This window comes from Moschus berezovskii, chromosome 11 (assembly GCF_049115385.1).
Source record: "Moschus berezovskii isolate FMDL1 chromosome 11, NW_MosBer_1.0, whole genome shotgun sequence".
NCBI classification, from domain to species: domain Eukaryota; kingdom Metazoa; phylum Chordata; class Mammalia; order Artiodactyla; family Moschidae; genus Moschus; species Moschus berezovskii.
The window spans coordinates 36,293,871-36,316,096 of NC_142470.1; the positions used below are offsets into that span (position 1 = coordinate 36,293,871).

At 39.3% G+C, this 22,226-nt stretch overlaps 1 protein-coding gene across 5 annotated transcripts in view; it reads left to right on the forward strand.

The window, feature by feature from the left end:
- CLIP4 (CAP-Gly domain containing linker protein family member 4) overlaps positions 1-22,226 on the forward strand; it is a 78,464-nt gene extending 56,238 nt beyond the window's left edge. For 3 of the 5 annotated variants that reach the window (XM_055400102.2, XM_055400101.2, XM_055400103.2), the window contains exons 15-16: positions 9,023-9,095; positions 11,951-14,499. In XM_055400102.2, the coding sequence (XP_055256077.1) occupies positions 9,023-9,095; positions 11,951-12,272 (395 nt within the window). In that variant the 3' untranslated portion in view covers positions 12,273-14,499. Of the gene's footprint in view, positions 1-9,022; positions 9,096-11,950; positions 14,501-21,562 lie in introns of those variants that run through there. The other 2 variants (XM_088841263.1, XM_055400104.2) reach the window with 2 other exon arrangements.

The window sequence follows — 22,226 nt, forward strand, 5'->3', positions numbered from 1 at the left end:
CTTCCCTTTTTGGATGTCTTTTGATGAGCAGAAGCTTTTAATTTTTAAGTAGTCAAAATAGCAAACTTATGTTTTTGCTGATTTTGTGATTTGGCTTTTCATTGTCTTAACAGTGTCTGTCATAGAGCAGAAGTTTTTAATTCTAATGAATTCCAAGTTATCAATTTTTTCTTTCATGACTTGTGCTTTTGGTTCTGTATTGAAAATGTCGTCACCAAACCCAAGGTTACCCTAATTTTCTCCTATGTTATCTTCTAGAAGTTTTATAGTTTTGTGTCTTACATTTATATCTGTGATTCATTGAGTTAATTTTTGTGAAAGGTATAAGTCTATGTCTAGATTCTTTTATTTTTTGGATGCAAATGTCGGTTGGTCCAGCATATTTGTTGAAAAGACTGTATTTTCTCTGTTGAATTGCCTTTGCTCTTTTGTCAAAGAGCAGTTGACTGTCTTTGTGTGAGTCTATTTCTGGGCCCTTTATTCTGTTCTGTTGATCTATTTGTCTTTTTCTTTGCTAATACCACGTTGTCTTGATTACTGTAGCTTTATAGAAATTCTTCAGTTGTAGTAATAGACTTTGATCATCTTCCTCAATTTAGTGTTGGTTATTCTGGGCTTTTTGCCTTTCTATGTAAACATTGCAACTGGTTTGTTGATGGCTACAAAATAATTTGCTGGTATTTTCATTGGGATTGCATTGAATGTATAGATGAAATTGTGAAGAACTGATGGCTTAACACTATTGAATTTTCCTACCCATTGATATATTTAGATCTTTGATTTCTTTCATCAATTTATAGTTTTCCTAATATAGATTTTATATGCATTTTATTAGATTTATACCAACATGGTTCTTCCATTTTGGTGTTAATGTCAGTGGTATTCAGTTCAGTTCAGTCACTCAGTCATGTCCGACTCTTTGCGACCCTATGAGTCACAGCACGCCAGGCCTACCAGCTCCTGGAGTTCACTTAAACTCATGTCCATTGAGTCGGTGATGCCATCCAGCCATCTCATTCTCTGTCGTCCCTTTCTCCTCCTGCCCCCAATCCCTCCCAGCATCAGAGTCTTTTCCAGTGAGTCAACACTTCACATGAGGTGGCCAAAGTATTGGAGTTTCAGCTTTAGCATCAGTCCTTCCAATGAACACCCAGGACTGATCTCCTTTAGAATGGACTGGTTGGATCTCCTTGCAGTCCAACGGACTCTCAAGAGTCTTCTCCAGCACCACAGTTCAAAAGCATCAATTCTTTGGTGATCAGCTTTCTTCACAGTCCAACTCTCACATCCATACATGACCACGGGAAAAACCATAGCCTTGACTAGACGGACCTTTGTTGGCAAAGTAATGTCTCTGCTTTTTAATATGCTATCTAGGTTGGTCATAACTTTCCTTCCAAGGAGTAAGCGTCTTTTAATTTCCTGGCTGCAATCAGCATCTGCAGTGATTTTGGAGCCCAAAAAATAAAGTCTGACACTGTTTCCACTGTTTTCCCATCTATTTCCCATGAAGTGATGGGACCAGATGCCATGATCTTAGTTTTCTGATTGTTGAGCTTGAAGCCAACTTTTTCACTCTCCTCCTTCACTTTCATCAAGAGGCTTTTGAGTTCCTCTTCACTTTTCTGCCATAAGGGTAGTGTCATCTGCATATCTGAGGTTATTGATATTTCTCCCAGCAATCTTGATTCCAGCTTGTGCTTCTTCCAGCCCAGAGTTCCTTATGATGTACTCTGCATATAAGTTAAATAAGCAGGGTGACAATATACAGCCTTGACATACTCCTTTTCCTATTTGGAACCAGTCTGTTGTTCCATGTCCAGTTCTAACTGTTGCTTCCTGATCTGCATACAGGTTTCTCAAGAGGCAGGTCAGGTGGTCTGGTATTCCCATCTCTTTCAGAATTTTCCACAGTTTATTGTGATTGACACAGTCAAAGGCTTTGGCATAGTCAATAAACATACTTAACAAAGCCTAAAGTCAATTATTATGTTTCAGTTCAGTTCAGTTCAGTTCAGTCGCTCAGTCGTGTCTGACTCTTTGCGACCCCATGAATCACAGCACGCCAGGCCTCCCTGTCCATCACCAACTCTTGGAGTTCACTCAAACTCATGTCCATCGAGTTGGTGATGCCATCCAGCCATCTCATTCTCTGTCGTCCCCGTCTCCTCCTACCCTCAATTCTTCCTAGCATCAGACTCTTTTCCAGTGAGTCAACTCGACGCATGAGGTGGCCAAAGTATTGGAGTTTCAGCTTTAGCATCAGTCCTTCCAGTGAACACCCAGGATTGATCTCCTTTAGAATGGACTGGTTGGCTCTCCTTGCAGTCCAAGGGACTCTCAAGAGTTTTCCAAATAATATAAAATCCTTAGAAATTGAGTTATTCTGTTTCTATTTTATTTTCCTCACAAATTTCACATTATTATAATAGTTTTATATAATTGATATTTATTTAATTTGTTTATACATATTTACCAATATCTTTAGTCATAAATCCTCTGAATTTCCTCTTGAAATCATTTTGTTTTTAACACGTTGTATTCTTAAAAATTTCTTTAAGAAAAGGTCTATTGGTAGCAAATGCTCTCAGTTTTTAACTGTCTTTCCTCATGATAGTTTTACCAGGTAAAAGTAAAAATGATGGAATTTTTAGTTTGAAAGCTGTTTTATCCCAGCACATTGACATTATCATTCTTCTGTTTTCTGTCTTCTGTCAGTGCTTTGAGGAGTCAGCTATGAGTCTGTCTAATCTGTACCATTGTAGGTGGTTTCAGTCCAGTTCAGTCGCTCAGTCATGTCTGACTCTTTGTGACCTCATGGACTGCAGCACACCAGGCCTCCCTGTCCATCACCAACTCCCGGAGTTCACCCAGACTCATGTCCATCGAGTCGGTGATGCCATCCAACCATCTTATCCTCTGTTGTCCTCTTCTCCTCCTGTCTTCAATCTTTCCCAGCATCAGGGTCTTTTCCAGTGAGTCAGGTCTTTGCATCAGGTGGCCAAAGTTTTGGAGCCTCAGCTTCAACATCAGTCCTTCCAATGAACACCCAGGATTGATCTCCTTTAGGATGGACTGGTTGGATCTCCTTGAAGTCCAAGGGATTCTCAAGAGTCTTTTCCAACACCACAGTTCAGAAGCATTAATTCTTTGGCGCTCAGCTTTCTTTATAGTTCAACTCTCACTTCCATCTGTACATGACTATTGGAAAAACCATAGCTTTTGACTATACTGACCTTTGTTGGCAAAGTAATGTCTCTTCTTCTTAATATGCTGTCAAGGTTGATCATAGTTTTTCTTCCAAGGAGCAGCGTTTTTTAATTTCATGGCTGCAGCACCATCTGCAGTGACTTTGGAGCCCCAAATAATAAAGTCTGTCTCTGTGTCTGTTGTTTCCCCATCTATTTGCCGTGAAGTGATGGTAGGTGGTTTATCTTCGCTTTTTGACTGCTTTTTAAGATCCTTTTTGTTTGCTTTGTTTTGTACAGTTTTACTCTGATTGTGTCTAGGTGGAGATTTCCCTTTGTTTATTCTGTTTGGCATCTTGGATCTTCCTGGATCTGGGAATTAGTATCTTTGATTTAATCTGTAAAATTCTTCTTCATATTCTGAAAATATTTCTTTCTTTATGCTCTTTATTATCTCCTTCTGAAACTCTGATGAGTAGGATAGTCCAGTTTTTCACTTTCCCAAGCCGAGTTTATATTTCTGAGAACTTTCTCTCTCTTGACTGCATTCTGGATATTTTCAGAGTTACCTTTCTGTTTCTCTCTTCTGCTATGTTTATACTATTGCCTAATTCAGCCACAAAGGTTTTTAATTATAAATTTTTCATTTGTTTTCTTTTTGTAAGTCTGTGTGGTTGTTACTTATTGTCATTTATTCTTTTCCTATTTTTTCAAGATCTTTTCTTTTATGTTATTAAGCATTTTAAATATTGTGTTACCTTTCATGCTTAATATTTCAGTATCTGAAATCTTTGTGAGCCTGATTCTGTCATCTATTTCTGTTGAGCCTAACTTGTGGTACTTTCTTTCCTTGTGAGTTTTGTAATTTATTGTGAAATACTTATTTTACCTACTTAGAATTTAATATATGGAAATTCTCTGAAGCCTGAGTTGATGCCTCGCAAGAAGATTATACAGGCAAATCTTGTTTTATTGTGCCTTGCTTTTTTTGTGCTTTTCAGATATTATATATATATGTGTATATATATATTTTTTACAAATAGGTTTGTGGTAACCTGCCTTGATCAAGTCTTTCAGCATCATTTTTCCAACAGCATTTTGCTTACTTTATGTCTCTGGGTTGCATTTTAACCCAGAGACAGGTTAAATTTGAAATTTTAAACTCTTTTTTAACATTAATTTTTTTAAAGTTTTATTTTTGGCTGTGCTGGTCTTTGCTGCTACACAGGCATATATCTGGTTGTGGCAGACAGGGCCTTCCCATTGTGGTGGCTTCTCCTGTTGTGGAGCTCAGGCTCTAGGGTGCGTGGGCTTCAGTAGTTGCAGCACATAGGCTCCCAGGTTCTAGAGCACAGGCTCAGTAGTTGTGTACATGGGCTTAGTTGCTCCGTAACATGTGGCAACTTCCCAGACCAGGTATTGAACCCATGTTTCCTGCATTGGCAGGCTGATTCTTTACCACCGAGCCACCAGGGAAGCCCCAGACTTTTTCATTATTATGATATTTGTTGTGGTGGATCTGCAATCAGTAATCTTTGATGTTACTGTTGTAATTGCTTTGAGGCGTGGTGAACCTCATTCATATAAAATGGCAAACCTGATCAATAAGTCAACAAAGGTTTGTCTAGTCAAAGCTATGGTTTTTCCCGTGGTCATGTATGGATGTGAGAGTTGGACTATAAAGAAAGCTGAGCACCTAAGAATTGATGCTTTTGAACTGTGGTGTTGGAGAAGACTCTTGAGAGTCCCTTGGACTGCAAGGAGATCCAACCAATCCATCCTAAAGGAAATCAGTCCTGAATATATCAGGAAGGACTGATGCTGAAGCTGAAAGTTCAATACTTTGGCCACCTGATGCGAAGAACTGACTCATTTGAAAAGACCCTGATGCTGGGAAAGATTGAAGGTGGGAGGAGAAGGGGACAACAGAGGATGAGATGGTTGGATGGCATCACCTACTCAATGGACATGAGTTTGAGTAAACTCTGGGAGTTAGTGATGGACAGGGAAGTCTGGCATGCTGCAGTCAGTGGGGTCACAGAGAGTTGGATACAACTGAAACGACCGAACTGAACTGAATCGATACATGTGTATGTTCTGACTTGCTCCACAACTGGCTGTTACTCCATCTCGTTCTCCCTTCTTGGGCTTCCCCATCCCCTGAAAACCAACAGTATTGAAAGTAGGACAATTAAGAACCCTACAATGACCTCTGAGTGTTCAAGGGAAAGGAAAAATCTCATGTCTCCCACTTTAAATCAAAAGCTGGAAATGATTACAGTTAGTGGGGCAGGCACATCAAAAGCAGAGATAGGTCAAAAGCTGGCCTTTTGTACCAACGGTTAGCCATGTTGTGACTGCAGAGGAAAAGTTCTTGAAGGAAGCTAAAAGTGCTACTTCGGTGAGCACACAGATGGTAAGAAACAACCTTACTGCTGATGCAGAGAAAGGTTTCATGGTCTGGAGAGAAGATCAAAGCAGTCACAACATTCCCTGAAGCCAAAACCTAATCCAGAGCAAGGCCCTAACTCTCTTCAGTTCTGTGAAGGCCTTGAGAGGTGAGGAAACTGCAGAAGAAAATATTTGAAGTCAGAAGAGGTTTGTTTATGAGGTCTAAGGACAGAAGCCATTTCCATAAGATCAAAGCATAAAGTGAAGCAGCAAGTGCTGATGCAGAAGCTGAAGCAAGTTATTCAGAAGATCTGGCTAGCTCATTAATGAAAGTGGCTCCACTGAACAGTGGCTTTTCAATGTAGACATGGTTTCATGTATGTGCTTAGTCGTGTCCAACTCTTTGCAACCCCATGGACTATAGCCCGCCAGGCTCCTCTGTCCATGGGATTTTTCCAGGGAAGAATACTGGAGTGGATTGCCATTTCCTCTTCCAGGGAACCTTTCTGACCCAGGATTGAACCCATGTCTCCTGCATTGGCAGGTGGATTCTTTACCACTGAGATACCTGGGAATCCCTCAGTGTAGATGATACAGTCTTGTATTGGAGAAGATGTCATCTAGGACTTTCACAGCTAGAGAGGAGAAGTCAGTGTGAGGCTTCAAAGAAGGGGTAGCCTTAAAAAAAAAAAAGATTGATTTGGCTGCATCAGGTCTTAATTGTGGCATGTGGGCTTTTTAGTTGTGGTATGAAAATTCTTAGTTGTGGCATGTGGGATCTAGTTCCCTGACCAGGGATCAAACCAGGCCTCCCTGCATTGGAAGCTCAAAGTCTTAGCCACTGAACCATTGGGGAAGTCTAGGCTGACTTTCCTGTTAGTGGATAATGCAGTGGGTAACTTTGTTGAAGTCAGTGCTCATTTACAATTCTAAAAATCCTAAGGCTCTTAAGAATTACGTTAAATCTACTCTGCCTGTGCTCTATAAATGGCACAATAAAGCCTGGAGGACAACACATCTATTTATAACATGGCTTACTGAATATTTTAAGCTCACTGTTGAGGCCTACTGTTCAGAAAAAAAGATTCCTTTCAAAAGATTACTGCTCATTGACAATGCACTTGGTCACCCAAGAGCTCTGATGGACATTTACAATAAAATTAATGTTGTTTTCATGCCTGCTAACACAACACAATTCTGTAGCCTGTGAGTCAAGGAGTCATTTTGAGATTTCCAACTCTTAGTATTTAATAAATTGTTTTCATAAAGTTATGGCTACCAGAGATAGTGATTCTTCTCTTAGATCTGGGCAAAGTTCATTGAAAACCTTCTGGAAAGGATTTACCACTTTGCTGCTGCTGCTGCTGCATCACTTCAGTCGTGTCCGACTCTGTGTGACCCCATAGACAGAAGCCCACCAGGGTCCCCCGTCCCTGGGATTCTCCAGGCAAGAACACTGGAGTGGGTTGCCATTTCCTTCTCCAATGTGTGAAAGTGAAAAGTGAAAGTGAAGTCGCTCAGTTGTGTCTGACCCTTAGCGACCCCATAGACTGCAGCCTACCAGGCTCCTCCATCCATGGGATTTTGTAGGCAATACTACTGGAGTGGCTTGCCATTGCCTTCTCTGATTCACCACTTTAGGTCCCAATAAAAATTTTCATGATTCATGGGAGGAGGTTCAAATATCAACATTAATGGAAATTTGGCAGAAGTTGATTGCAGCCCTCATGAATGACTTTGAGGGGTTCACAACTTCAGTGGAGGAAGTAACTGGAGATGCGGTAGAAATAGCAAGAGAGCTAGAAATGGAGCCTGAAGATGTGACTGAATTGCTGCAGTCTCATAATAAAACTTGAACAGATGAGGTGTTGCTTCTTATGGATGAACAGAGAAAGTGGCTTGTTGAGGGGGAATCTACTCCTGGTGAAGAAGCTGTGAAGATTGTTGAAATGACGATAAAGGATTTCAAACAGTACATAAACTCAGTTGATATAGCAGCAGCAGGGTTTGAGTGGATTGACTCCAATTTTGAAAGAAGTTCTGCTGTGGGTAAAATGCTATCCAACAGGCATGCTGCACAGAAAAATCATTTGTGAACGAGTCAATCGATGTGGCAAGCGTCATTGTTGCCTTATTTTAAGAAATTGCAGCAGTCACTCCAATTTTTAGCAACCTTCACCCTAATCAGTCAACAGGCATCAGCATCGAGGCAAGACCTTCTACCAGCAAAAAGATTGTGACTCACTGAAGGCTCAGATGATGGATAGCAGTATTTAGCAATAAGGTATTTTTAAATTAAGGTACATGCATATTTTTAAAGATGTAATGCTATCACACACTTAATAGACTACAGGGTAGTGTAGACTTTTATATATGCTGGGAAACCAAAGTCTGTGACTCACTTTGTTGAGATATTTGCTTTATTGTGGTGGTCTGGAACCAACCCTGCAGTATCTCTGAGGTATGCCTGTATTTACTTCTGCCAGTTGCCTACAAGGCACTGCCAACTTTAGTTTACATTCACTGCCTTTATATTACACTGATAAAATGAACTTGCCTTCTGGGTTGACCCAGACTGCTTTCCTCTGTGTTCATCTGAGTGGTGCTTTGTTTTATTTTTCTTTTAACTTTACACTGAGGGTGAGCTGCTCAAGACCCTCACTTTGGTCAGAACCCTATCTTGGCAGGCCCCAGGTTCTCCAGAGGGCAGGCTAGTCCTGGAGTACAGGGTGGTGGATTGTTTGGGGGAAACCTCTCATGGTTTCTCTTTTTGGTTTTTGGCCTTTTTGGAATTGTGCCACTTGTATGAGCTCAACAGTATTTTTTTTTTTTTTAAGATTATTGTTGTTTTAAATTATACCTGCTTCATTCAAGAGATTCATTCAGCACATCTGGTGTGCTGTAACTGCCAGAACTGGAAATCCCGTTCGTTTTTAAACACATCTTTTAAAAAATTTACCTTTTGTGAAATCTTCTTTTTTTTTTTTAAAGAACTCTGTCATTTGGGGATGACAAAAGCCAGAAGCTCTGAAATTTATTGTTCACAATATATTTAGTAATAGTGTTTTTAAAACCATTTAAATTCTATTTTTTATATGATTTATGAAGATTATAATATTTGAGAGTAAAAAGATTCAACTCTATCAATGTATAATCTGATTTTGTTTGGTATTCAGAAAAGTTTGTAATAAAAACTTACAAAAGTAACGTCATGGTCTTGACTTATTCATGTAGTGCCTGGTTTGAGAGAAAGGTAAAGAGCAGTTGTCAAGAAAGCTACACTCATGTTACACTCTACGTGCACTTATTTTCTTTCTGTCTGTTTTCAGAGAACCATTTAGTAAACCAGAAGTCTGTAGAAGAAATGATAAAAGATAAGTTTTAACAAGAACTGCGAATTTGTGATTTATTTTTCCTCTTCTGACCTTGACTTTCATATTTAGGTTTTAGGAGAAGTTTCAGTACAACTTCTGCTTCTTCCCAAAAAGAGATTAACAGAAGAAATGCTTTTGCCAAGTGAGTATTAAGAAGATTTAGAAAAACATCTTTCAAGATGAACATGACAGGATTCTGTGAAGAAAGAAAAGTCAAATTTTGTGTCTTTTACATTGCATGGTAGAATTTTAACACCTAGGAGAAAAGGTGTGATGAGTGTGTCAGTGAGAATTCTTCGTCCCTCCTTTGCAAGCTCAATTAAAAATGTCACCAATGACTAAAGGTAGTATTCTGAATATATTTTCAAAGAGACTTAGTACTATTAATAAAAGTTGGAGGAATTTACATTTTGTGTTATCTTTGAATAGGGTGGATTGATTTTATACTCTGTTTACTTAATTAGAGAATTGACTTACTGTTTTGGGGAGTCCATAAAAGAAATGTCAGGCCTATTTGCATAAGGTAGTCTTACTATTATTTTAAAAAATATTCCTGCTTTCTCTTGTAGAATATACTGCTCAAAAAGCTTTTATTGTTGTTTCTTTGTAGATAGAATCTCCTTTTTCTCTTTCTCATTTGTATTTATTTCCCCCAGACCCACTTTATTTTGTCTAATAGTTATCTGAAACTTTCAGAAACTTAAAAAGGTGTTTTTTTTTTTTGAGGAATATGAGGGTCTTCTAGACTGATTGGGTTAAGGAGTTTTTTATTTTTTTCCACTTTAAATTCTTCCAGGTACTCTATGAACTGTGCCCTTGGGGGCAGGGGGGAGTGTCTAGCTGAGTTAGGGACATGCACTAGTCATGGGGTCCTCAAAGCCACCTGGAATTACAGCCCATGCATTAGAATTTAACAAACAGATGAGCATCAGTCAGGTAGTTTATGTAATCAGCTGGTCTGAAATTACTGGGAAGCCGCACAAAGATCTGAGATTTCACGTGAGAACCCTGATGGGAACTGAGGTGCTATAAGGTACTATTTAGCAGAGTTGGGTGGGTTTGGTTTTGTTTCTCCCTCTTCCCCAAAACCTTTACCAATTGTGAGATTTTGAAATTGGTCTCCTCACTTGACTAGCTGAAAGAGTTTAAGGGCAATAACTTTATGCTCCAGTTTGTTGAAGATATTCAAGAGTTCTTAGGCAGAATGGAAGAAATTACTAAGAAGAGACAACTGGGATATAAAGGGGAGAGGTATCAAAATCAGTGTCAAGATGTTGGTGAGTGAAAGAGCATGATACAGAGAAACCAGGGAAGGAGAGAGAAATCTGAACTGTGGGGATGATACAGCAGGTATGGATATGTACAAGATGATGTGTTGACATGAGAAGAAAATATCAACACTTTTGTTGGTTTCCTTGAAAATAAAAATAAAGGAAGCTTTACTCATCCTTCTACAGATTGACACTAGTACCTGTTTTTTTTTTTTTTTAAAGCATACTCTTATTGAGGAAATATAATCAATTTAAAATGTAAATTTTGCCATATTATTATCTTTCAACATTTTCTCCATTATTAATACTCATTGCGGTTGTGAGCAAAGAGCCTGGTCTTTGTCCTTGGATAGCTTGGATCTGAACACCAGCACTCCTCTTTGCCACCTTTCTGACGTTATGCAAATAGCTTAACTCTTAATTCCTCACTGGTTTGGGTGAGGTCGGATGAGAGAATGTGTGTGTGTGGTACACAGTCAGTGCTCAGGCAGTGGTAGATACTGTCATGTGAAGTTCAGAGTAGTTTCATCAGGTTGCCAAAAATATCACTTTGGGGAGGAGATACACACACACACGTATTATGTGTTTCTTTGTTAACTTCATATTTGTACATTCAACGTGGTAAATAATCTTTTTTTCCCATTGCATTTTAAAACTTGGATTTATCAGATGTGGCATAGTACAGGCTTTATACCTCAGTTTTCCTAGCCAGAAAATTAGAGTGCTCTTCCTTCCTCCAGCGTTAATAGGTAGAAGTATGTAGAAATGGGACCGGTGTGTGATAATGTGTTTAAAAATACAGAGAGTGAAATAAAATGGAAAACAAGCAGGACCCAGGTTCTGCTCACAATCAGGCTCCGTGCGGTTTTGGTAACAGGTTCTTTGTTATCTCTACTGTGTGGCCAGGACAAGGGTTTCTCTTGGTGGAGAGATGGTGTGGATGGTGGGTGGATGGCTTCATGGTGGTGGTTTCTGGATGACTGTTTTGGGAGGTCTCAGGTTATACAGCAACAAGATCCTGGTGATATTTCTATTTGGGGCAGGTTTCTGGATTAGCTACTTCCATGGACAGTGGAAGAAGCTCTGGGCAGTAATGGCATAAGGCCTTGTCTGGGCTGCGTATGTGGTGCCTGGTAGTTGTGTCATCAGGTCATGTGGGTAGCGGGTCTTGGAGGCAGTACCTTGTAAGTAATGTTTTGTTGTAGAGGAAAGGAGAGGAGTCCTGTTCTAGGCAACTAAGATCCTTGCGGATGTTAGTGACAAGGGGGAGTGGCGAACCCTTAAATGTAACTGGAGTTCCTTCATAGAAGGGGTGTGTGTGTGTGTGTGTGTATAGCTTCCAATTTGTGGATTAACAGTTTTTAAAAATGGTTTTCATGTAAAGAAATATTTGAAAGGTGAACAAAAGGTAATTTTAATTTACCACAGCCAAATGCCAGGTTTCATTCTTTCTGCTTCATTAAATAGGTATAAAATGTGTGTGCACATACATAAATTGCTAGTGAAATCTTAAATCCAGATGAGGGTAGCATTAAAATAGCCCGAAGAGAAAAACTTGAAGCAACAATATGTCCTAATGTTGCCATGTAGGATAGAAAAGATCAAGCTATGAATGCTGAGTGAGCTGTTTTGTGAATGACTGGTGAACCTGGCGGTGGAAGTGAGCATGGCACAGGGCATCGTGCGGCTTCACACTGAAGCATTTCCCTTGGTCCCCTGTGCACAGGTCGAAGCCCACCCTGCACCGCAGCTGGAGCAGCAGCACGACGGCCGGCGGCCTGGAGGGTAGCGTGAAGCTGCACGAGGGCTCCCAGGTCCTCCTCACCAGCTCCAACGAGATGGCCACCGTGAGGTACGTGGGCCCCACTGACTTCGCCTCAGGGATCTGGCTGGGCCTGGAGCTTCGAAGCCCCAAGGGAAAGAATGACGGGGCAGTGGGAGACAAACGCTACTTCACCTGCAAGCCCCACCACGGGGTCCTTGTGAGGCCCAGCAGAGTGGCCTACCGGGGCATAAACGGGTCCAAGCTGGTGGATGAGGACTGTTGAGCTAGGCTTCTATAGTATTATAATAAATGAGCTCATACACACACACACACATGCACACACACAATAAAAAGCTTACACGCACACACAATAAAAAGCTTACACGCACACACACAATAAAAAGCTTACACGCACACACAATAAAAAGCTTACACACACACACACAAAATAAAAAGCTCACAGACACACATACACACAAAAGTAAAAAGCTTACACACACACGCACACACACACACAAGTCCGTGATGAATGGTTTACTTCACTTAACCATTATTTAAAATTTGAAAATACAATTATCTTCATATTGACCATTATAACAATTCAGAGAGACCCCTTTAAAAAGCTCAAAATATGAACTGTAGGAATCATTGCTCTCTTAAAACAATGTAAAAATGAGACTTTTTTTAAAAAGCTTTTAAAGCTTTAGACCCAAGAGAATTCTTAAACTTGGGAAAAATGTGCCATGAGGTGACTGACTGATGTTGCTTATTGTGTCTCATTTTTGCACAGAATAGTGGGTTTTCCATGTACCGTCATTGTGAAGGTTTTCACTAGCTTTGGTTAACGTTAAGACGTTCACATGACCTTGTTTGGAGTTTCTCTTTCTTTCTGTACCACTGAGGACAAGGTGAGAGTAGTAGCTGGATGATGTGCGTTTTTCTTGTCTTTGGGTTTAGTTATTTGCCCTTCTGGGGAAGTCCCACCTACAGACACTTTAGAGCTGAGGGGGTAGATGGGCCCCTGGGACTCTGGAGCTCAGCCTCTCCTGCTGCGGGGTTCCGAAGCTGCTCTTCCTCACCTGGGTCATGAGCTAGCTGGTTACTAGACCCTCCAGCTAGAGTGTAGGTCTCCTCATCTGTGGCCTGGGCTCTTTCTGCTGCCCAGTGCGTCATCTCAGATCTTTCTTCTGTGTTGGTGACTGCCTCATCTGGAGGAGCTTCAAAATCCCATGATTAGGTTCATGAATTCAAGTCACAATTGGAACTATTTGCACATATTTAACTTCCGTATTAGACATATCTATAAAACACACACACGCAAAGCACTTTGAAAATAAAACATGATGCACTTTCCTCTTTGTGGAGAATTTGCCATCATTTCCTCTGGGGATGAAAAATATTAAAAAAAAAAAGTATATTTAAGACAGAGCAAATTAAGATATGTTAAGAAGAATGTAGCTATTCATTTAAATGGTTATGGTTTTTGGTGTTTTGTTTTATTATTCATAAGATTGGTGTTGCCTTTGCTGTTGCTGCTGGTTTCATGTTTTTGATTGTTGCAGAATTCAGCCTGTTATAAAGCTGCAGAACTGTATCATGTTTTTATTTTCCTTTTGAGTACATGTTAACAAACTGAACTTCATAATAGAGTGATGTAATAATGCAAAACACTTGTGGATATGTATTGAAGTTTGTCCTATATGTACAAAGATTTATCTTTTATCGTAGATATTCAGACTGTAAACTACCACAGAAATATCAGAACAGTTTGCTTTATAAGATAAAAAGCATCCTTCAAAATGGAACTTGCTTTGTGCTTTAGAAAGAATATGTTGAACTATTTTGCAATATACTGTTTAAAATCTAAATTCTGTTGCTTTGCTGCCTTTTTTAAAAAAGTATGAAATTTCAAATATTGCTAGAGCTATTTTCCTGAAATACATTTGCAAAGTAAGGCTGCTTTATAATCAAGGAATATTTTTGATTGAAGAAAGTGACTGTATTATGATTCAAAAGTAAACTTATTTTATTATATAGTTTATTTCTTAAAAACTCTATTTATATCTTACCATGAAATCCATGACTACACTGAACTTGGGTGTCCATAATTCTTCCTGTTAAATGCAAAACCCTATAAGTTAGTAACAGTAATGTCAACACTGAATTTATTTTGAGGTTAAAGAACCAATTGTTCTCAGATTAGGATTATTAAATCCATGTAATGTGTATGTTTACATATATTATACATAAAAATTAGGTGTTTTCACTTGTGTTTTGCTTCTGTCATTCAAAGTTCCCATCTTGAGCGTTAATAAAGAGGGAAGCTGTTTTGGTTTGGAGTGGCATGTTGTCATTGACCCTGCCTGTGCCTCTGCTTTTCTCAGGTACTCAGATTACATATGCTTTGTGTTTAACTTTTTTTCTTCTTACAGTGATGACTTGGATTTGTCCTATACATATTGAGAGTCTTAACAAGTGCCATGCTTCTACTCAGCAAATAAAGTTATGTTTTTAGTTACTTTCTTATTACTTTGTTTTGATGCACAGAGAGTCATTTAAGAAAATAATATATTTCTGTGGTTTTCTAAAATTGCTTAATTACCTTTTATACCAGTGGGATTTCATTTATTTAGAGTAGGATAGAAAACTTTTGAGTTTATAGATTTAAAATTATATATAAATAAGTGTCTACCTCCTACTGAAAGGCTTTTGTTTCTATATTTTAAGGTAATTTGGTGGCAGTATGTTTAAGTGCTTTAAGCATGTTCAGATACAGACATTTGCAGAGTCTGAGCTGAGACACTAACCGTGGTGAGCCCCTCGCACTGTCCTCTCTGGAGCTCCTTATCCCTCTCATGTGTTATTATTCTCCTTAGCATTTACCACCCTTGGTTATGTTCAACTTTGTGCTCATTGAGGGGTGGGTTCTAACTGTTTTTGTTCATCGCTTCATCCCTAACACTTGGAATAATACTTGATACCTAGTATATGCTCAGGAAATGCTGTTGAATGAGCAGAGGCAGTGGAGGCCATCGATGGTTTACAGTAGGGTGCTGTCTCGCCAGCTTCAGCCAGCTGGGCCTGAGAAGCCAGGCCGCGGACAGGTACATTTTGCTGGGTAAGGGAGGACAAGGAACAAGAAAGGTTTGAATCATGGTAGTCCACCTTTTCCCCAAACAGTGACACGCTGGGAGTCAAGGGCAGAAAAGGGAACAGGAAGCACAGTGTGGTCACCTAATTGCCTATCTGTTTTCTCTGGGGCCGGCTTTGAATTTCTGTTGTGCTATGATGCTAACTCAGAGGACACAGTAACGTGTGCTCTAACACAGAGAGGGTGGACTGGATCTCAGCCAGGTGTGTACAGCATTGGTTTCTGGAGTCAAGCATTTTTATTTCAGAGTTTTATTTTGGACCTACCTATTTAGACTATGTGATATTATTTAAACCACATTGACCAATGGCTAGAGACCTAATGTGTTAAGAATCATCTTAATTAGGATATAGATCTAGTAATTAACTGTTCACTGGATATTTGTTATCTTAATGATTGACTCAGAGACATATAATACATTTCATTGCATGACAAGCAAGTAGGAGAATTTATTTTTTATTTTTCTTCATGCCCTTTACTACACTCATTTATTATACAAACACAGTAGTTAATACAAAGCTCACATTATCACATCTGATTTTAGTAATTGTTTAGTAATATCCCTTGGTACATAGGCCCTTATTTACAAACAATGTCACATAAGCTGCTTGAATACACAACAGACATTCTTAATGGAGACTGTGTGGGGGTTGAACAAGTTACGTAAGTTGTGTTAAGATTTTATTACAAGCAGAATATGATGCCTTTGCATAGGCAAAAATAATTTTTTATAGCAAATTTTTTTCCAGTGCTCCTTTTTACAGGAGGGAGAAAGAAATTTATGTGAAGGAGTTAGAGTGGATGAGCACATTACTGACAACAATATATTTTCATCATGCGTGGTAGAAATGAAACTTTTCTGCTCATAACCTTTTCCCTTGAGGAGAAAGGCATGGATTGGGGGGCGTAGGATCCTTTTTTCTTCTCATTCTTTAAAATAAAACAGAATTTTCATGATAAAGAAGCAGTAGGTCTTGTCATTTTTTTAGTTCAAATTGGAAAATGTGGTCTTGGTGCTGAGGAGGGGCTGGCTATAAGGTCTGAGCTGTGTTAGTAAAGACACTCTAGGTGTTTAAATTGAGGCTGTTCAGCTAAAACATAACCTGTCACCAGTGATCACTGCCATCATTTGACCAGCGATCATGAATATGATTTAATTTCAGCTCCAAAATCCATCATGAACCCCCAGGTGTCAAACTTGTTGCTCCTGTAGATATTCAGGTCTTCACATGCACACCTTGTATGCCTCTGTTCTCAGAGGAACTGGTCTCAGGACTGGATATTTTGTCAGAGTTGTTTGAATTGGATAAATTAAATTAAATAGGGAGTCTCAGGAAGCTACTTGCGCTGAACTGAATTTGAAGCATTCCTAAAGTCTAGGAAGTTTAAATATCTACATGCTGTGTTCTGTTTGACCTGTGTTGATCTCATAGAAGTTAAGTTCTTTCAGCTCCAGCCTGAGAGAGGCAATACTTGAAGAACCCTTACCTTCATGAAGACCAAATCAATGATTTTTCATGTAACAAATCAAATAAGACTGACATGGAAATGAATCATGTTAAAATTATGTTCACAGTTTCAAGTCATCCTTTTTATTCTTTGTCTAATATGACTTCTGAGATTCAGCTTAAGTCTTAGTCAACAGTGTTGATGATATTGGCTGTCCCTGACAGTTCTCATGATGAAGGATAGGTGTTGCTATGCAGTATCTTTGGGAGAATATCCTAATGTGGATTTTTGAATGAGTTTTAATAGTCATAAAAATTCCATATTGATGGCAGGGGAAAGTGGATTTTGCATTAAACACAACAGAGAAGAGGATGAAAGTGAAAAATTTCAGTCTCCTTTATTGAACCTGCCAGTAAAAATGGATTTCTAATAAGAATTCCAGTAGATTATATGTACCTGTTAAAAATGTTGTGATCTTTCTCAAGCGATCTTTTCTCTTTCTTGAAGGGACTAGAGCTTAGGGAATTAAGAAATAGCATGAGGTTTCTTGAGGTCTCACTTCATACTCCCTGGTGTGAGATAGAGGAAAATCCAGTCCATGTCCTGCTTTAGTTTGTTTTCTTTTATAAGACGTCACCTGCTGCTTACTGGTTACATTCATGAAGAAAAATAATTTGTCTTTAACCTTACTTCTCTAAGAACTGTGAAATACCACATAAATATTATTGTGGAATAAAGAAAAAATATTTAAAAATCTTTTTCTCAACTGTTAGACACACTAAAATGTAGAGAATTGCCTGCACTTGTCACAGTCTTCTCTTTCGGTGGGACACATGAATTGGCTATCTTTTGGGGATTCCCTATTTCTAGATCCACTATAAAGCTATATAGTCCAGCACAGGTTTCTAAAAACTGCCCCCCAGTGGCAGTGGGTGTCTCCACAAAGCTGAGAAGAGGGATTATAACCAATCGGATGGTGGTTGGGAGAGAGGACTCCAGTTACTATGAATTCTTCATCATAAATGTTTCCACGATGTTTGTTGAGAGAGGCCTGACTCCATGGACACGCCTGGTCTCCGACATGTGGCTCAACGTGGGCTTTGTTACTCTGGGAATAGTCACGGACAGAAAGTACATGAGGTCTGTCATTGAATATTAAGCATGGTGAAAGAGAACCTTCTAGTGATAAGTCACATGATTTTACTTTGCTAATAAGGCTGCCACTGTAGCAACCATAACAAAAGAGAAATAAGTGGTGCCATGGTGAGTGTAAGGTTATTAAGATATGATTTTCATAGTCCTGTGTCAGCTTTGCTGCTTTCAGGAAACCATCTCAGATTAACCTCATTTTGCTGTGTTAATGATTTTATGATTTATTAAAGAGATCTTCGAATAGAACGATAAACAGAGAACTGATGCTAAACTTCTTTCTGGTCTCCTTTTGAATGAGGATTAAATATAATTTGCATCACTGGGATTGTGCACTGAATTAATTGACTTTGGCTTTGAATGAATTAAGAGTCTCTCTCTCTCTGTCTCTCTCACACACACACACAACACTTGTGCACACACACCTACCAACTGTGGGCCAGATGTTGGGATTTATCTTACACAGAGGTGAAGTCTTACAGAATCAGACTTCAGAGCTGGAAGGGGGCCTTTGAGACCAAACTGCTCGTGTTTTCAAATGAGAACGTGAGAATTTAACTTGCTGGAGTCATGTAGGTAGGTAATTGCTGTCTAATACCTATACTCAACTCCTGCACTGTCTGCATGCTACTTCTCAAATAATTGATGAGTGCTAAACCATGCAAAATATTACAACCATGTGAGGTTTTTTTTATCAGTCTGATAATCATCTGTACTGGCAAATAACCTCTCACAATGTAAGTGCTGTAGGGAGCACTAATATACTAAGGCTTAGTGGGTTCATTTAGTAAGACTGCCTTTCAACTAACATTGGCTGAAAATCTTGCCTGCCCAATGAGGCTTTTAGTGATGGCAGGATACCTAATTTTGAGTAATTGCTTTCAGGGAGGCAGTAGGCCTTAGTAGATGAATGGAGTCGGGTAACTGCTGGAGCACAGGTCAAACAGAGGGATCTGAGGAATGGACAGGGCACAGTACTGCAGATAGATGTGGTATCTGGGGTTCTTCTGAGGCGAACCTGGTGGTGCCATCTTTACGTGGAAAGGTAACACGCTCATTTATATTTATGAACACTGAAGCTGTGTTCCTCCCTCCCCCAACGCTATGTCGTATTTCCTTACACTGAGCTTTTCAAATGTTTTAAAAGTTATTAACTTAGAGCTAAAAATAGCTTTGTGTTTGAGTGGTGTGTTAAAAATTAAATACACCTACTCAGGATACCAAAGCAGAATCTTAATAGAAGCCTTACTATTTGTTCTCAATAATTATCTTTTATTTTAGGGCATCTTGTGGAAGATTACAGGAATTTCTGGGTTTTGTTTTAGAAGTTCACACAACAGCACAGGGACCCATCTGCTGCAGTGAAATTAGCAAAGTCAAGTTGTGTGTTCTTTGGGGACCCATTTAAAAAGTCATTAGCTAAAGACAGATTGACAGTGCACTTCACACATTTTATGAATCTTGTCATGAGAAGTCTGTTATTCAGAGTAGTCTAAATTCATAAGCATCATGTTTTAGGTCTACAAAGCTCATGTGAATTTTAATTCTATTACTAGAGAAAAATCTGTTAGGATAGCCTGATCACTTAGAATTTTCAGTGGTACATGTGTGCTCAGTCATGTCTGCCTCTTTTCGGCCCCATGGACTGTAGCCCTGCTGGGCTTCTCTTTCCATGAGATTCTCCAGGCAAGAATACAAGAATGGGTTGCCACTTCCTTCTCCAGGGGATATTCCCCACCAAGGAATTGAACTTGTGTCTTCTTCAGCTCTGGCACTGTAAGCAGATCTTTTACCACTGAGCCACTGGGGATTTTTGGTGGTGCACCCTGTGAATCTGGAGGTAAAAGCCCCAAGTGTTACAGAATAAAGTTAATCTGTGGTTATGTAATATCTTACAGCTGTAGAGTTTACCAAAAACTATATGGAGAGGCCAGACACTTTTTAAAAAGAATTCATCAAATTTATTAAATGTCTTCCTCTGTTGCTCATTTTTTAACACTAAGTGTAGCAGAGAGGCTTCACACTCTTCTTTTGAGCTGAAAGGACTTGGTTCTGGTAGAGTTCTTGCTCCTGTCATTAAACAACTGACAGATGAAGCCCACGTGGCACAGAAGGGGAGCTGGGAGGACCAGATGGGCCTAGTGGGAGGGCAGTCGTATAGAGACACATGCCAACTTTTGAAATTCTCCCCACAATCAACCCAATTCATTAAGGAATTCAAGAGGTGTGAGAGAGAGTGCGTGTGCTTTCACTATTTGTAATCTCCCTGAGGGGCAGGGAGAAAGGGACGTTATTACCCTCATTTTGTATATGGAGACACTGAGGTACAGACAGATCTGAGAACCCACGGACAGCCAGGATGCACATCCTAACTGGACCTGAAGAATCTGGTCTTTCAACTACCAAGTAGATCTTACTCTTTCTAAAAAAATAAAAGTTTGTTCCTGCTATATTGATCTGCTAAAATATTGAAGTACCACCTATTGATAAACTAGTCATTCCTCACAAATTGCCAATTTCCCAGTGGAATGATTGTGAACTTATGATGAGCTTCTTTATAGATATGGAACATGAATAACTATACTAGCTTATGGCTTAATTAATGTAACTTCCACAGACTTTAATTGTGCCTGTCCATGTTCTAGGTGGAATTTTCCATCATAATTAATAAATATGTGAGTCCATAGCATCAGTATGAATTGCTGGAGCCATATGGCTGGAGTGCTGATACCTGGGCGATTAGCAAGTTAAATGAAACATCTTGAGGTCGTCATATCTCAGTGTGGAGTTGTTTATTATCCATGTATACAGGCTTTTAAGATTGGACTACCATTTACATGAAAACTGATACCAATAAAGACGATTAGAGAGAATCAACAAATCAATCTCCGTGGTAGTAAGGCACAACCTGAAAATGTAGTGGATGTGTGGTTTTTAAGAAGAGAAAGGGATAAGATTTTCCCCTTGTTAATGAAAGAGTTGGCTATTTAACCACGTAGCATGCTCCCTGTTTAATTGGTTATGGTGTCACAAATATAAAGTGAAATTGTTCTCGTTATGACAGTTGCTCTGTTATCCTTTTAGGAGGGTATTTTTCAAAGTGTGATTCTTGGACACCTTCAGGTGGTTTATGAATTAATGGTTATATAATTAGACTATTTGCGCTGGGCATGAACTAAAACTTTATTGATACACGTATTTAGAGATGAGTTCATTGATGTTTCATCTTCATGTGTGTCCAATGAAGATACTTTTGGCAGTCAAGAAGATAAAGAAAAGTGATGTCCAAGGTATCTGAGCTTCTTAAGATGTGAAGAACTATTGACTAGGCGAGGCTTTGCCATAGGGGAATCAACACTCACTGGTCTGGTATTGACTTAGAACAGAATGGCCTCACGTCCAGATGAGACTGTTGATGCAAGTGGAGTTGAGAAGGCAGGGGAAGGTGGATAGACACAGTCCTTTTGCTTGGGAATGTTTAGTGCTTAACAAGTGATAAAAAATGCTTTTGTCCCAAAGTGAGGTTCTGACACAGCTACCACCAGAAATGAAACTGGGAAAGACAATGGAGGGGAGCAGAAAGAGATGAAAACTTTCTGATAAAGTATCATTACATACGTCTGTGCGTAAGATTTAACAGATTCGCACCTTGTCTGCAATGGAGATAAATTTCACGTGTGAAAACCAAGTTCAGAACTCTTTGTAACATGTCACTACCAACCTCAGCACTCCACGTGTTCCTTAATTCCTTCACTTGTCACCCAGAGAAAAAAATCGTTTTACTCTGTATTTGACAGGTATGCAAATTATGCCTTGTGTTTCAGTCAATTTCTGTTCCTGTGTGTGCTGGAATCACACACTATTAAGGAGCCAGAACTGCGGTGAAGCCTGGAAGGAAGGATACTGAATCAGTACCTCTGCTTAGGACCTCTGGAGGGCCTGCTGCCCCCGTGATTCATCTCCAGGAGCAGAAACTTTGCCTTGGGAGCCTCGTGATTGAAATTGTCAGGGAGTGTGACACTAATGCCTGCGAATGGACACATTTTTATGCGTCGATGCATCACTGTTGCTTACATTAAAAAAAATTTTATCATCGGAGTTTATTTTAGTGCTAAGTTTTAAAATAAGTAATTAAAATTTTAAATCTCAAATTTCTGACGCAGTAGGAAACCTCACACTCCGCTGTTCACCGTTAGTAGGAGGGTTTTCTTAAGGCATGAGGTATATTACCAGGATGTTGGACTCTCTGGATCTTACCATCCTCAAAGCACTTTGAGTACTTGGGTTTCATTCAGGTGAGTGTATACACATTTTCTCTCTACTACTCTAACTATTCACCACATTTTAATGATATGATCAATGACTCAGCACAAGTGAAAGCACCCAGCATCATCCACAGGGACCTTCCAGTGAGTTGTCTATGATTTTTCTTTTCAAGTAAAGAATGTCCCCGCGCTGACACTACAGAGAACTTTATTTCTGTTCCCT